Source organism: Helianthus annuus, chromosome 6, assembly GCF_002127325.2.
Source record: "Helianthus annuus cultivar XRQ/B chromosome 6, HanXRQr2.0-SUNRISE, whole genome shotgun sequence".
In the NCBI taxonomy this organism is placed as follows: Eukaryota; Viridiplantae; Streptophyta; class Magnoliopsida; order Asterales; family Asteraceae; genus Helianthus; species Helianthus annuus.
Window position 1 is genome coordinate 21,960,652 of NC_035438.2, and position 15,635 is coordinate 21,976,286.

At 38.1% G+C, this 15,635-nt stretch overlaps 1 protein-coding gene across 1 annotated transcript; it reads left to right on the forward strand.

The window, feature by feature from the left end:
- The first annotated feature begins 10,982 nt into the window (after positions 1–10,982).
- LOC110864933 (cytochrome b5) lies at positions 10,983–14,196 on the forward strand. The gene is made up of 3 exons (XM_022114101.2): positions 10,983–11,267; positions 12,952–13,018; positions 13,783–14,196. The coding sequence occupies exons 1-3, from the start codon at positions 11,190–11,192 to the stop codon at positions 14,031–14,033; spliced, it is 396 nt and encodes a 131-aa protein (XP_021969793.1). The 5' UTR covers positions 10,983–11,189; the 3' UTR covers positions 14,034–14,196.
- Positions 14,197–15,635: the final 1,439 nt, after the last annotated feature.

Below are 15,635 nucleotides of genomic sequence, written 5' to 3' on the forward strand. Positions count from 1 at the left end.
CCATTAGTAATAATACACATGGACAACCAAAAATACGAAAGTGTGAAACCGAAGGTTTATGTCCTTCCAGAATCTCATAAGGGGTTTTCATGTGACGTTTATTAACTAAAGCATGATTCTGGATATAACAAGCCGTGCTAACAGCTTCGGCCCAAAAGAAGCTAGGAAGCTTTGAATCAGCCAGCATGGTACGTGCTGCCTCAATTAGAGTACGATTCCTTCTTTCAGCCACTCCATTCTGTTGTGGAGTGCGAGGCGCACTGAACTGTCGATCAATTCCCTTTTCACTGCAGAACGTATCCAAAGTAACATTCTTGAATTCTGTCCCATTGTCTGATCGAATAACCTTCACCTTAGTACTCGCTTGATTTTCAGCCAATGTAATGAACTGTTTCACCAGTGCAGCAGTTTCGTTTTTGTGACTGAGAAAATACACCCAAGTGTAGCGAGAGTAATCATCGACGATTACTAGACAGTAGGCTTTCTTCCCGATACTCAGCACATTCACTGGACCAAAAAGATCCATGTGAAGTAGTTCGAGTACAGCTTTTGTCGAGGGTACTGGTTTAGACTTGTGAGGTTTTCGATGAGCCTTCCCTTTTGCACAAGCAACACACTTCTCCACCAACATGAAATCCTTGATCGGAAGATCTCGCACCAATTGACCTTTAGCTAGACGATTCAGATTTTTCATATTCACGTGCCCGAGTCGACGATGCCACAATAAACCATCATGCTCTGAAATTTTCGAGAATAAGCAGGTGATCTCTTCACACGGCTTCTTGTTCATATCAATGACGTAAGCGTTTCCTTTTCTTTCAGCAGTCATCAAGAACCAGTCTTCTGGGATAACGATCCCAGGCTTCAGAACATGACATCCCTTCTTCGTAAAATGAACTGAATTCCCTCTATCACAAATCTGCGAAATGCTCAACAGATTGTGTTTCAGTTCTGGAACATAATTGACATTTTCAAAGCTGAGAACTCCGTTTTGAACAGTTCCTTTCAAAGTGATTCTGCCAGATTCACCTCCCGCAAATGAGACATATCCACCATTAAATTCTTTGACATTCACAAGCTGGGATAAGTCTCCTGTCATGTGCCTGGAACAGCCACTATCCATGTACCAGAGGCGCACGGTAGTCCTCCACAGCTGTTCCTGCACGAGTAGCGGGATTAGTTAGATTTAGGAACCCAGCCCATAGTGGATCTGGGTTTCCCTTGAGCATCGAAATACGTTACTCTTTGCCACACTAAATTCTCTTTGTTTAGAAATTTTGAAACATTTCTGTGTGCGGCCTTTTGATGATATGACTTCATTGGATTGGATTGCATGCCATTGACCTTAGGTTTCCAAAACTGGCTTGACCAGTTAGAATTTAAACTTTCAAAAGCGTTACCAAAATAATTTCTCTGATTACGCTGAAAATTTGTTTGTCGATTCTGATTAAGGCGTTTGGCTGCATTCCAATCCTGATCAGAAGGTCTAGTCCTATGAAGATCTTTGCTCTTCATTGTCTTAGTCCGAGCAGACTTCATAGACTCCGAACATTTAGATCGATTAGACGTAACTTTCTGATTTCGCCCAGATGATTTCTTGTCTGGTGTCCTTGGGAGTTTACCACAATTTCTGGCAATGTGGCCGGCAATGCCACAGTTAAAACAAGTTTGACGCTTCACATTTTGAACATTTTTTACATTAGGTCTCTGCTTGTTCGATTTCATGCGATTCAACGGTTTAGTTTTCTGACCATGTTTGATTTGTGGTTTTTCTTTAATCAACTTTTCTGCTGATGATTTCACCCTTTTACCAACCCCCTTTTCCTTTTCACTTACTCTTGATTCCGAATTTGAACATGTATGAGCTTCATCCAAATGTGTTTTATCAACACATTTATCATCTGAAACTGATTCAGGTTCACTTTCCGAACAAGAAGAAGTTTCAACAGTATGCTCTTCCTTAATGCATTTCTCGAGTGAAACTGATTCAGGTTCACTTTCTGATCCTGAAGAAGTTTCATCAACTTGCACTTCCTTAATGCATTTCTCGAGTGAAACTGATTCAGGTTCACTTTCTGATCCTGAAGAAGTTTCATCAACATGCATTTCCTCAGAACATTTACTTTGTGACACAGGTTCTGATTCATTTGGTAATTCGGTTTCCAATGGGGTCCCACTAGATTCAACATTAGGGACACCCACTGAGACAGGTTCAGAAGAAGAATCAGGATACACTTGATTTTCTTGAGAAATAGTTTCAGTGGTTTCACTGAATGCATCCTTGGGGACCGCACCTGTAACATTATCACAAGCTGAAACATTTGATATGTTATCATCACAAACATTAGCTGAAAAACAATCATCACCACAAACATTGTTCAAATCATCCACACAAACATTATCAGTTTTACCCAAAACAGCAGGCTCACAAGACGAAACAAACGCAGAAAACGACGCAAACAAAGAATTAGTAAAAGCAATGTCTGACTCAGTTGGTTCAGAATAATATTCAAAATAAGGTTCAGAAATGTTTGAAACAATAACTGGTTCACTCCCATGAACATCATCACATCTTACTTCTGAGCTATCATCTGCACATGACAACGAGATGTTAGGATCAATTGTGCCTTTAGGAATAAACTTTAAAGGCGAGGGCTTTTGTGGCTCAACAGTTTTGTTGTGCACAGACGATTTGCTAGATGAGCCATATGTCATTTTGCTTTCATTCAAGATCTCCTCCTCAGACATTGGCAAATAAGTGTAATTGTTATTGTATGGAGGAGGAGTCTGATTGTAACCCAAACCCGACCCTTTCTTCTTAGAGTAAGCCAATTGTTCATCACACAGATTTTTTATTAACTTACTGGAGGAATCAAATTTCTTGATGTTTAATTGATTGATTTGGTATTTGTCTCTTACACTCTCCAGTTCCTTAGTTACTTCACATAATTTTTCTTTGACTATCATTAGTTGGCCTTTAGCTACACTGACATCGTCCTTTAGTTGAACGATGTCCTTACGCTGAGCTTCGATTTTTTCTTTGAAAAGTTTTTCATTTTTTGTTAAAGTGAAATTTTTTCTTTTAATTTCATTGTAATCTTCGATTAGCTCAGCGTTGTGTATTCTATAAGCCTCAACACGTTCCCTACATTCAGGAGTGCAGAAAACTGAAAGTACCTCTTCTTTGGTGAGACCTTTGACAGGTGCTGACAGGATTTGAGTCATGAAAGCGAAATCGTCAGCAGCAGTCTCTTCCTGTGGCTCAGGGTCATGCTCGTTTGAGGTCATGAAAGCAATGTTAGAAGTTGCAGCTTGATTATCTGGAGCTGATATGTTCAGACGCTCAATCTCAGAGGACCAGTCAAAGTTGACATTTGGCTGCACCACCAGCGCTTGTGCTAATCCCTGCGGCTGTGGACTTCCAGAGGCAGCTGCATCTGCTATACTTGCAGTAGACACAAGAGCCCTTTCTCGATTAGGAGTAGCTGGTTGTGCAGGAATAGTAGGATTCTGATCTCTGTTCATGGGTGGCTTCGGGCAGTTCCTAGCATAGTGTCCTTCCTCATGACAGTTGTAACAGCGAAGATTGAAGGGCACTTTAGAAGCTCCATTCCAAGCGTTGCCCCACCTGTTTTTACCCGTTTTCTTCACAAACTTTTGAGCTCTGAATGCCGCCATTGCCATTTGCCAGGTGATATCCATTTCTTCAACATCATCTGGATGAATCTGTGACAAATCATCTTGACTCCACTTTGGTGGATCAAGCTTCCCTGCAAGAAAAGCATTCAAACAGTTGATTACAGAAGCTGCTATGGCTAGCTTTTCCTTTGACTGACTTGCGAAAAATGCCATCATCTCATTGTTCGTAGAGTGAGCAGAAGCAGAGGCAGCAGCAGAAGCCTTTCCAGCATTTTGAACTGAAGCTGGAGAAGCTGAAGAGACGATTTGATTTGAGGATCCAGATTGAGAGACAGAGGAATTGTTGCGAAACATTTGAAATCCTCCTTGTGATAGAAGAGCTGTGTTGCTGTCGCTAGACGTGGTTGGAGCTATTGAAAAACCGGCAGCCAGCATGCTGTTCTTGTAGTTAGTCTCTCTCTGCTTGTCATCCAATTCACAAGCTTTGATATGCGAGATCATCTCAGACAGGGTACATCTTGCAAGATCTTTGGTCTTCTTGATCATGGCAACATGATGATCCCAACTCTTGGGCAAAGCATTGAGAAGTTGTCTGTTGGTGGAGGCGTTTGAGGTATGAATTTCTTCCATCTGCATTTGAGTCACCAGCTTGACAAACCTTTGGATCTGATTATCTACTGTTTCACCATAAATATGGTTGAAATTGTTGAAATTTTGTTGCAGCAAGTTCCTTCGACTTTCTTTCATATCTTCGTTACCTTCATACACTTCTACCAGAGAGTCCCACAGTTCCTTGGCAGATTTGCAGGTGCGAAAACCCATGGCAATATTAGGACCCAAACCCATGGTCAAGTAAGAGAAAGCTCGATCATCTTCTTCAACAATAAGCAAATCATCTTCAGTGTATTGTTCTCGAGGCTTCTTAACTTTAACATCAGGTTCTGTAGGACTTTCCATCATAATTTCCCTAGGTCCCCTCAAGATGCTGCGCCATAGCTTGTAATCTTTAACCTTAAGATGCTGTTCAAAGCGCCACTTCCACTCGGGAAAGTCGTTGGCATCAGTTAGCCTAGGAATGCGTGATGTGGTCCCAAGCTTCGAATCAAGTTCTTGTTGCTGAGTTAGGGTAGACAATTCACTGTTGGTGGTTGACATTGTTAATTAATCAGTTAATTAATTAATTAATTTAATTTAGTCCAAAGTCAACAGTCCAAATGTCCGTCACAATGTGTCGTTGCGAGTCGAAACGAGGTTGCGAGTCAAAAACTTCTGTTGATTGCGAGTCGTAATGACGATGGTTGCGAGTCAAGTCAAACTGTGGATGCGAGTCGTAACCGAAGTGGTTGCGAGTCGTAACAAAACAGGATGAGCCGAAACCACAGTTGCGAGTGAAGATCAAACAGCTGGTTGCGAGTCGTAACAAAAACAGGATGAGCCGAAACCAAGGCTGATTGCGAGTCGTAACTGGGCAGGATGAACCGAAACCAGCAACTGTTGCGAGTCGTAACTGAAACGTGATGAACCGCAACTAAGAGATTGCGAGTCGTAACCTGCAAAACAAAAGTGATAAGAACTGTTTACTCGCAATCCCGACTTTTCAGCAAATTCCAAAATTCAAAGATATTGTAATCTTTGAATCTGTTGCACCGAAATCCCGAAAAACCAGCAAACACCAATGCTGAAATCAACAGAACCAAAATCAGTGATTTTTCAATGAATTTTTTAAGAGCAGTCGATGAACAGATCTGCAAACACACTTCAACAAACCGGATCAGTAATATATGAAACTTCTTGAATCCGATTGATATCAAACCGAGCCCTTGAATGGCTTCAATGGCTCTGATACCAATTGTAAAACCCGTGAGGATCACAATGATATCAATCTAACCTTGTGAGAGTGCGGAAACCAATCACAAGGTGATTCAAGAAACAATATAAAGATCAAATAATAAACACACAATAAAGAACAATCAAACCGAAACTTGCATTCAACTTAGAAGATGACTGATACAAGATCGATGGAACTCGGTTCCTTGCTTGGTGTCGCCTTTCCTTCTACTCGTAACCAACAACCCCTAATCAAGTGATTAGGGGTGTTTATATACAAAACACATCAGGGCCGAAAACATACTAAGGCCCATGCGACACCTACTCTAGCCCAACCCACAAGTGTTTAACCCAAAAACATAAACAAACTAGTTACAAGATCAATCCCTATTGTTAACCTACATGAATAAACCTTCAGGTTCTAACAGCAGGTTATACCTCCTGCAGGGACAGCTGCGAGTGCCTCAGCCACTCGTTCGTGAATAGAGCCGCCAGCTGGGCTTGAGTCAAGTTCAAACGTCCACTCATGATCTTCACAATGAAGCAACGTAAGTGAGGAAGTGTCGCGAAAGTGCATAAGTGTGGGACGACAGTAGAGAGTAAGCACACAAGGTTCAAATAGCAATTATCACATTATCCAATGTACAGTGTGAACTATCTAACCGAAAGTATAACATATATCATACCACCTATGGTGTCGAGTCTTGCACGTGGAGCGATGCGTCGTTGTGGATCGTTGAGCACTGTACAGGTTATAGTCTGGTTTTATCAAAAATCTTTTCCCTTTTTTTTTAAACCAAGTTCACTATAACCAATGGCTCTGATACCAATTTGTCACACCCCCAAAATCCACCATGCGGAGTATCACCGCTTGGAGGCGTGACATGACCAGGATCGAGCCACCAATCACATTGAACAACATAATCAAGTAAATAAAACCAAACACAATACGATTGGTGACCAATAGGAAGTAATCCGATTTTAGTTTAACAGCGGAAGCGTAAAACATAAAGTTCAAAACATAAGTTCGCAGTTCATAAGTTTAAAAGTCCAAAACGTAGGTTTAATAAGTTCATAAAGTTTATTTGTTAAATACGGGACATATCAGTTCGCATCCCACAACGACCACCTCCATATGCAAGCTCCATAGCATCTAATGACCTGCAAAACATGTAATAACGAGTCAACAACAAAGTTGAGTGAGTTCACGGTTGGTTGTCCATTTTAGAGTTGTTTCCAAAAACATAGTTTAATCTCATTCGGCTATCCAGTCGTGGGAGTTACCCCATAGTTCGAAAACGTTTATTAGTTAACCATCCCATGTCCACCTTCCCTGGCTATCCAGCCCGGCACTTTGGCCGTGGGGAGCTACCCCAGTATTTTAAACTACCAGACTCGTTTATCATATCGACTACTAACAAAAATCAATTGTGCCCTAGCGTCGGTGTTCTATCACCACCGACGTGCCATAGTCCATCAGTACACGCCCGTCCGACTGGCACGGTGTGAGGTTTGTTAAACCTAATAGCGCTATTAACTAATGACCCGCTCGCCATAGCCTCGGCGATTAAGTCGATACAAAAAGGGAGGGACTTCGCTGATAGAGTTCTAGTCCAGTAAGTCTAACACGTCCCAATAGGACGAGGAATTTACATTCCTGAACACGTCTCAAGGACGAGGAATTCACATTCCTGAACGCGTCCCAAAGGACGAGAAATCCCTATTCCTGTACCCATTCCCATTCCCACCGGGAAGTTGCCATGCTTTGTAGAAAAGTGTGAACTCGCCTCGGTTTGCTCGGTTAGATTCTCAAATATCTCTAACAGTCAAGGTCGGTCAATCACGTCCTAGTATGATTTACAGTTAGTCATTTAGTGTCTTACAAATAGAGCACAAGGTTCCTACACGTATCTATCACATAGCATGCATTACTTTAATTGTTTATGCCCGTATATATATATTTCCCATCAATTCCCCACTCATAAGCATACATACGATAGTGCACGTAACACATATAACATGTTAGATCATTCACAGATAGCATACTCGACATTTAGACACGCAAGTCACAACTTATATCAATTCAGCATTAATATTCAAAACCGGCTGTTTTCGGACATTTAAATAAAATAGTTAAATTATTCCAAAAATTCCCAAATTTTTACAGAATGTCCTAAACGTTCCAATTTTTATTGTGTAAAAATATCGGGGTCCGGTTCACTACCAATATTTTATAAAAATTCATATTCCCGACTGAACTCAGATTTATGTATTTCTGACCACAGTCCACGGAACAATTTATTAAAAAATTCATCGAGTGTCCGATTTACGAAATTCCAGTGGGGTAATTACAGATACATCAGTTTTCATCTACTGTATGAATTCCATGAGCTGATTCATCATATTTTTCCAGTTATGACCAAAAACATAACACTTATTTTCAGCAGCAAAAATGCAGCTTGAGCTGCTGTTACAAAATGACATTTTAAAAATAGTAAACGGAGTCCAAAAATTATGATTCCGGTGCCATTAGAACCGTATTTCCTAATATCACATTTTAGAGTCAAAATATCAGTTTTTCGTAGCGTTTATGACCTGTTTACAGCCAACTGAAGTTGGCTGTAAAGTATGGACAGATTGATGTTTTTGGTCTCTAGCTTACTAGTTTGTGTTCGGTTGATCCCGTTAATTATGTTTAGTGACCACAACAACATCACACATCAATAATAATCAGCAAAACATCAAATAATCCACCAATAATCATAATCACACAAGATCTACATGAGTTACACACCTATCTTCCCTTTATTCATCTTATTCATCTTTTATCCAAGACTAATGTAAGTTCTTTTAGAGTTTAATAAGTTTTTAACCATTAATCATCTATTAACCATCATAAATATGTAGATCAAGAGTGTTAGAGTGTCTTACTACTAGCACAAGGCTAGGGAAGAAACAAGTCGGAAATGTGGAGGATAATAGCACACAAGAGAGGTCCTTCGAGTTCCAAGCACACCGGGCTTCCTACTTCACCTCCTAGCACCTTGCTATCACCTTGGATTGTATTGAAGTTGCAAGAAAATGGGTGGTGTGTGGGTGGTGTATGGTGGCCGGTTGTGGGTGGCCGAGAGGAGAGAAGATAGTGAGAGAGAGGTGTGATCTTGTGAGGTGATGTTGAATCTATGGAACCATACTTATATAATGTCTTCATATATTTTGGCCAAATCAACAAGCAACAATCTATTATAAAATTGAAATCAAATCTAGGAATGATATTGTGAAGTATGGTTAAGATCTTGGGTGGGGTCCATGGGGGCTGATTTACGGTTGTGGGGGGGGGGTCTAGTGTAAAAATTGTGACTAAAATGTAACAAGGTAGTTAAATTCCAAGTAATAAACTTACACTTGTTAGTCAGTTTATTTGTGGTGGGTGTTATGGCATACGGGGACCATGACTAGCCAAAAATAATTAAATAATGTGTTTGACAAATATTTGGCGTCCCGGGTAATGTCCGGTTGTTCGGTCGGATACTGTTTCGTTAAAGTGTTTAATTATTCCGTAAGGCGTCTTATACATATATTTTTGTAACACAATTAATATGTAGAAATGCCTTAACAACCCTTCGCGCCTATTCATGAAAAGCAATAACCCACCTAGAACCAAGCCTGGCAGTCGCGCCGTTGTAACCAATAAAGCCTACACGCGCCACGTCCGCCAGAATCAAGGAAGCATTTTCTTCAACTTTTATTTTCTAAGTCCAGAGCTCCAACCACTTGCCTCGCGCATGGTGCAGCACTGGACTGGGGGGACTTCAAGGGGTATGGTCCCAAAAACGCCGCGCAAACCTCCGTCAAGGTTGCGCGAGGAACCATACTCCTTATTTAATAAACTTCCTACCATGAGCCTTGCGCGAGTTACACCATCTCCTGTTCTACGACGCGCGAGGGTTAGCCAACAAGAAGCTCCGATAACAGCACTTAGCATACTGAAGGAGCACACAGTCACCCCAAACCCCGCGCAAGTCACTTACGTGCTCAACAAGAACCACACAAGGGAGCAGCTGCTCCAGGTAGTACACAAGGTACAAGTGGCAGAGAAAAAGAGCCAATGAACATCCAGCAGGTTCTGTTCAATCGTGCGCCACGATCGTCTGACGAGAAGTACTCAAGGACGCCTACGTGGCACCAATCAGAGGACGGAGACATCTGTCCCACGATCTCCACTTGTCTGCTGATGGCAGAAGGACGACAGGGCCGACAACAATGACATGTGGCTCCAATCAAGGCGCGCCAGCGCCGAAGAGTTTCTAGAAGCCACTAAACGGTCGACTCCAGTGAGACAAAGAGCATATCCATTATGTTGTCAATTACCGGCCCAAGGCCCATCAGCCCATATCCTCTTACACCTCTCCGGCTATAAATAGAGACCTCACTCCACAGGTTAAACATTCTATTCCCTCTACTCTCACTCTTAGCACTTAATTATCCTCCCAAAACAGTTGCTTATTCTCACGCCGGAGCCCGGTTAAGAGGGAAACCCCCACATTCCCCTCTTGACGAGTGACGGTGTTCTGTTTTGCAGGATTAAACATCAAGTCGGAGCTCAGATAATCCATAAGAAGATTAACCACTATGGTAGAAACATAAACCAAACTGATTAGTTGCCTAATTAGTTCTGTGTTTCTTCACTTGCCAATCCTGATTTCAACCTGTAACACAAATTTATTAGATAAATCACAAAAACATCACATCCTTGCTAAAATACAAATCGGGAACAAAACCCACACCACAAAAAGAGGCGTGTCATTCTCTAAACGCACCATACCACTTCAAACGTCTTTTCCACTTTGTATCTGCTTCGACAACGACCACAACCACGACACGTGTATATCACATGATAACTCAATATTTAGGGGTGTTAAACGGGTCATGTTCACGGGTTGATGGGTTGAACCCGACTAGACCCTGAAAATTTTATACGGACCCGAACTCGAATATGACCTGAATATTCGTAGGTTGACTCGAACACAACTCATTCAACCCAATTTTTTTTTAATTTTTATTTTTCCACAGATTCATATAATAAAATTAAAATTTACTAAAAAAACACAAATGTGTATAATATAATTACATTTAAATTATAAAATCTTATGTTAAATTCTCTTTTTAAATTATGTATAAAATTAAAATTTACTAAAAAACACACAAATATGAATGATACAATTACATTTAAATTATATAATCTTATGTCAATTCTCTTTTTATATTATTATTATAGCATCAAAGACACACCAAATTTAACTTATGACATAAAACATATAATATAATAATAAATGAGTTAAATGGGGTAGCCTGTCAACTCAAACCGTGTAGCTAAACATGTTTACAGGTTCAATCTAAACTAACCCAAACCTCTTTACACTAAACCAAAACCTGAATTTCGTGTTATATTCGGATCATGTTTTCAAATTGTGTCGGAAATTCACTCCCTTACTCGATATAATAAAACACCAACCACATCTTTATAACACATACAACCACTCATTTAACTCCACATGTTCAACTCTACACTCAGATAACTTTTTGTTTCCCTCACCAACCCCATACCCCTCCACCTAAATCTTTGGCACACCCACCAATCCACCATTATTTCTTCTGCTCTTCATAACAACGCTTGTTGATCAGATCTACTATAGTTGTGCATTTTTTGAGAGACCTGTAATATGGGTAAAGTGTTTACTTTGAAGGAGGTTGCTGATCACAACACACCTAAAGATTGCTGGCTCATAATCGATGGAAAGGTACTTAATATTATTATTATTATATATCGATGACATGATTATTTTATACTTTCTTTGTGGTAGTTGCTAATTTGTTTAAAGTATTGTTGAGTTTTGCATATTGAATGAGTGATTAATGTGGATTTGCTTGTTTTGATGGTGATTTAAGATTTGTTGATGATGATGATATTTTTAAGGTGGTTTTTTTTTTTTTTTTTGAGTTAATTACACAAATGGGTATAATTTCGCCTTTGGGTACTAACTTATTTTTTTAACACGTTTAGGTTCTATGGTTTCAATTTTGTAACACCTTTGGGTACTAACACCAAAATTAGTTAATTAATGACTAAAATACCCTTGCATTTTTTTAAGTTTTTCAATGTAACACATTTGGGTACTAACACCTAATTTTATTTAAGTTTAAATCAATTTTACAAAATCTATTTATTTTTTTTATTTTCATCTTTTTATTATATCTCTTAATTAACATAAAGTCTATTTTTTTTTTAATTTTCATATTTTTATTAAATTTCCTATTTAACATAAAATCTACTTGTTACAGAAGTATTTTTTTTCAATAAAATCTACTAGCTATATAGTTTTATGTAAATTAAATTTCTTACTAGTTTTAAATAATGTAAATCTTACTCGTTTTGAATTTTGGATATATATGATTGATAATAATAATAATAATAATAATAATAATAATAATAATAATAATAATAATAATAATAATAAATCTTTCATGTAAAAAAATTAAGCTATTTTTAACTCGTTTTTTGTTCATTTACATTTTACTATTTTAGAAAGATATTTAATTTACATAAAATCTACTAGTTGCACCAGTAAAATCTACTAGCTATATAGTTTTATGTAAATTAAAAATATATTTTACAAAAAAAAAAAACGAGTTAAAAAAAGGCTTAAATTTTTTTAGTTTTATCTAAAATACCTAGCTATATAGTTTTATCTAAAATACCTAGCTATATAGTTTTATGTAAATTAAATATCTTTCTAAAATAGTAAAATGTAAATGAACAAAAAAACGAGTTAAAAAAAGGCTTAGATTTTTTTACATGAAAGATATTTATTATTATCAATCATTTCAATTCAAAATTGAAACCAAAAATTTAATTTACATAAAACTATATAGCTAGTAGATTTTATTTAAAAAATCTATTTAAAAAAATACTGGTGTAACAAGTAGATTTTATGTTAAATAAGAAATTTAATAAAAATATGAAAATAAAAAAAATAAATAGAGTTTATGTTAATTAAAAGATATAATAAAATAATGAAAATAAAAAAATAAGTAGATTTTGTAAAATTGATTTAAACTTAAATAAAATTAGGTGTTAGTACCCAAATGTGTTACATTGATAAACTTAAAAAAATGCAAGGGTATTTTAGTCATTAATTAACTAATTTTGGTGTTAGTACCCAAAGGTGTTACAAAATTGAAACCATAGAACCTAAACCTGTTAAAAAAATAAGTTAATACCCAAAGGTGAAATTATGTATAAACCACAGGACTCATTTTTGTAATTAACTCTTTTTTTTTTTGATGAAGAGAAAAGGTTGACTTTTTCAGTCAAAGTAAGTGGATTTGAATTAGAAATTTGATATGAATTACAACAACAAAATGTTAAGTTTTGTTTGTTTTTTGGCTGGTTTTTCTTATTTTATTAATGTTGTGTTGGTGCAGGTCTATGATGTGACAAAGTTCTTGGAGGATCATCCTGGTGGCGATGACGTTTTGTTGTCTGCTACAGGTATTTCGCTTTTTTTGTGTTTATATTCAAATCTTGCAAGTTAAGAGCATAAATGATAATTGACAATTAGTATTGATGAGAAGATGGTTGTAATTGTAGCTAAAGAACAAGGGTAAATCAGGTACATTACGATTGTTCGCCTTCTAATACTCAAAGAGTCAAAGCTAGCTACTATCTATAATACCATAGTTATAATCTTGGTTTACAAAAGCGTGAGGAGCTCTGGGGCGTTTTGGTCCCAAAAGACGAGGCGCAAGGCGTGCGCATCACGTATGTGAGGCACACGTCTATGTAGAACCAAATAAGCTTTATTTACAAGCATAAGCTATTTATCAAGTAAATCTTTCATCATTTCTTCATCCCTTTGGTTATTTTTACACATGACCCTCATACAAACCTTAATTTTGACCACTTTGACCAAGAGCTACATGGGGCACACCTTTTTGCCCCTGATGCGGTGCCTCTCGCGCCTCAGGCTTGCCTTTTCGAACCAAAGTTTGTAATTTGAATAAAAAAATTTATACTAACGTATGACTGTATAAGGCTTGCGTTGGGGATCTCATTGGGAGCAACCTTTCTAATGGGTACGTCTGTTGTTTGTTTAATTGTTTAGGACTGTATGAGACGTAAATCAACCGTTAGATGTTAAGTTAGAGGTTTTATTGAGTACAAAAATGAGTTAGAAACATATAACAAGTCAAATTAAAGTGTATAAGAACTCGACTGCTAAATCAACGATGGATTTTTTTTATGAACATTTGCAGGAAAGGATGCAACCGATGATTTTGAAGATGTGGGCCATAGCACAACTGCTAAATCTATGATGGATGAATTTTATGTTGGGGATATCGACGCATCAACAATTCCGTCAAAGGTCGAGTACAAGGCTCCAAACCAGGCTCATTACAACCAAGACAAAACTCCAGAGTTCATCATCAAGATCCTGCAATTCTTAGTTCCACTGGTGATTTTGGGTGTTGCGGTTGGGATCCGGTTCTATACAAAAGCATTGTAAGATCATATGATCTGGGTGTTTCGAATCCGTTTCTTCTAAGTCTGTTGTTTAAGGTTATGAGTTGTTTGTGTTATATATAAGAATCTTGAAACTGTTTGATTTGAGGGATGAAATGATGGTTTGGTTATGGTGACTTTAAGATGCTTATTAGATTTCCTTTTTAGATGTTTTTTTTTTGGGATCTATACGGATATTCATGTATTGTGAATGTCGTTTTTTAGAGGTGGCAAATGGGCGGGTCAGACGGGTTATGGAAAACTACAAATCAAACCGATCTGGGTGATTGGCTTGGTTGAACAGGTTAAAATGGTTTGGTTTTGAGTCGTTTTTTTTTTCTTGAAGTCGTTTGCATTAAAATTTTAAAATGATGAAGGCAGTTTGTTAATATATTACATGCAAGTAAATGCATAGTACCGTCAAAACTGAACTTGGACCAAACCATTTAATGGTCAAAACCGACTGAATTAGAGGTGCACAATACCGGGTTTTTTTAGGGGTTCGGGTATGAACCCGGGTACGGGTAATGGTATGACCAGGTATGTTTTTTTTTGTGTATTGGCAATAACCGGGTTGTGTTCGGGTTCGGGTCCAAGTCCAGGTATTGGCCTGAAAAACCATACCCGGTGTAACTGGTTCCGGGTATCAAAGTAGCCTATTTTCCGGTATAAAAAAAAACCGGATTTCCGGATATTTTTCTAGTATAGATTGGGTTTTTTATGAGGCTGCACTTTTTTTGTTCTGATTTCATTTTTTTTGCATAAAAAATATGAATAAATAACATAAAAGTGCATGTATATTAAGATCTATACACTTAAAAAAAAATAAAAAAAACATAAAAAAATAGATTTATATATCGAGTATTGAAGAAACCCGGTTTGGGGTATGGATCTGGAACCGGTTTTCGGGTATGGATCGGGTCCAGTTTCGGGTACGAGTATTGATCTAAAAATGTATACCCTATCCATACCCTACGGGCAGGGTCGGGTTCGGGTTCCCAGGTATTAAAAGCCCGTTTTCGGGTTTTTTTGTGCTCCACTAGACTGAACCAGCCGATTTGGTTTGTGTTAGATTCTTCAGACCATGCTCCCACTTTACTTCAAACACCTGGAAAACAAATTTTGAGTAAGGTTGAACGTAGTGGGGCGGTATAGCCCACCATAGCGCCGCTATGGCGCCGGGCACACCACCCCCCTGGGCGCTATGTTTCAAAAATTGGAGGAGGGCGCCAGATTTTTCGCGGCGTTACCTTTTGTTTGGTTAATCATTTGGCCAATCAAAAAATAGAAGAGTTTTTTATATTAATTAATAAAACTTAAAATTATTAAATAGGTAATGATGGGTAGGGGCTTTATGACTACGGCCTCAAATTGCATAACGCCCCATAAAGCCCCTTGCTGACGTGGCACGACACGTGTCGCATAACGCCCCCAAAAGGGCGTTATGACTACACATGGCCTAAGACTTTCAACTTTTTCTATTGAATCATTCTTGTAGGTTGGTGTTTGGATTTTACTCTATAGTTTGGATTTTTTTTTTTTTAATCTAATATAGTTTAGAGAAAATAGAGGTCTACAAATAAAACGTATTTACGAAAAGTGTGAG

Coding starts and splice junctions, on each gene's coding strand:
- LOC110864933 (XM_022114101.2), top strand. CDS start 11,190: ATGGGTAAAGTGTTTACTTTGAAGGAGGTTGCTGATCACAACACACCT. Junction 11,268..12,951: donor GGCTCATAATCGATGGAAAG/GTACTTAATATT, acceptor GTGTTGGTGCAG/GTCTATGATGTGACAAAGTT. Junction 13,019..13,782: donor CGTTTTGTTGTCTGCTACAG/GTATTTCGCTTT, acceptor GAACATTTGCAG/GAAAGGATGCAACCGATGAT.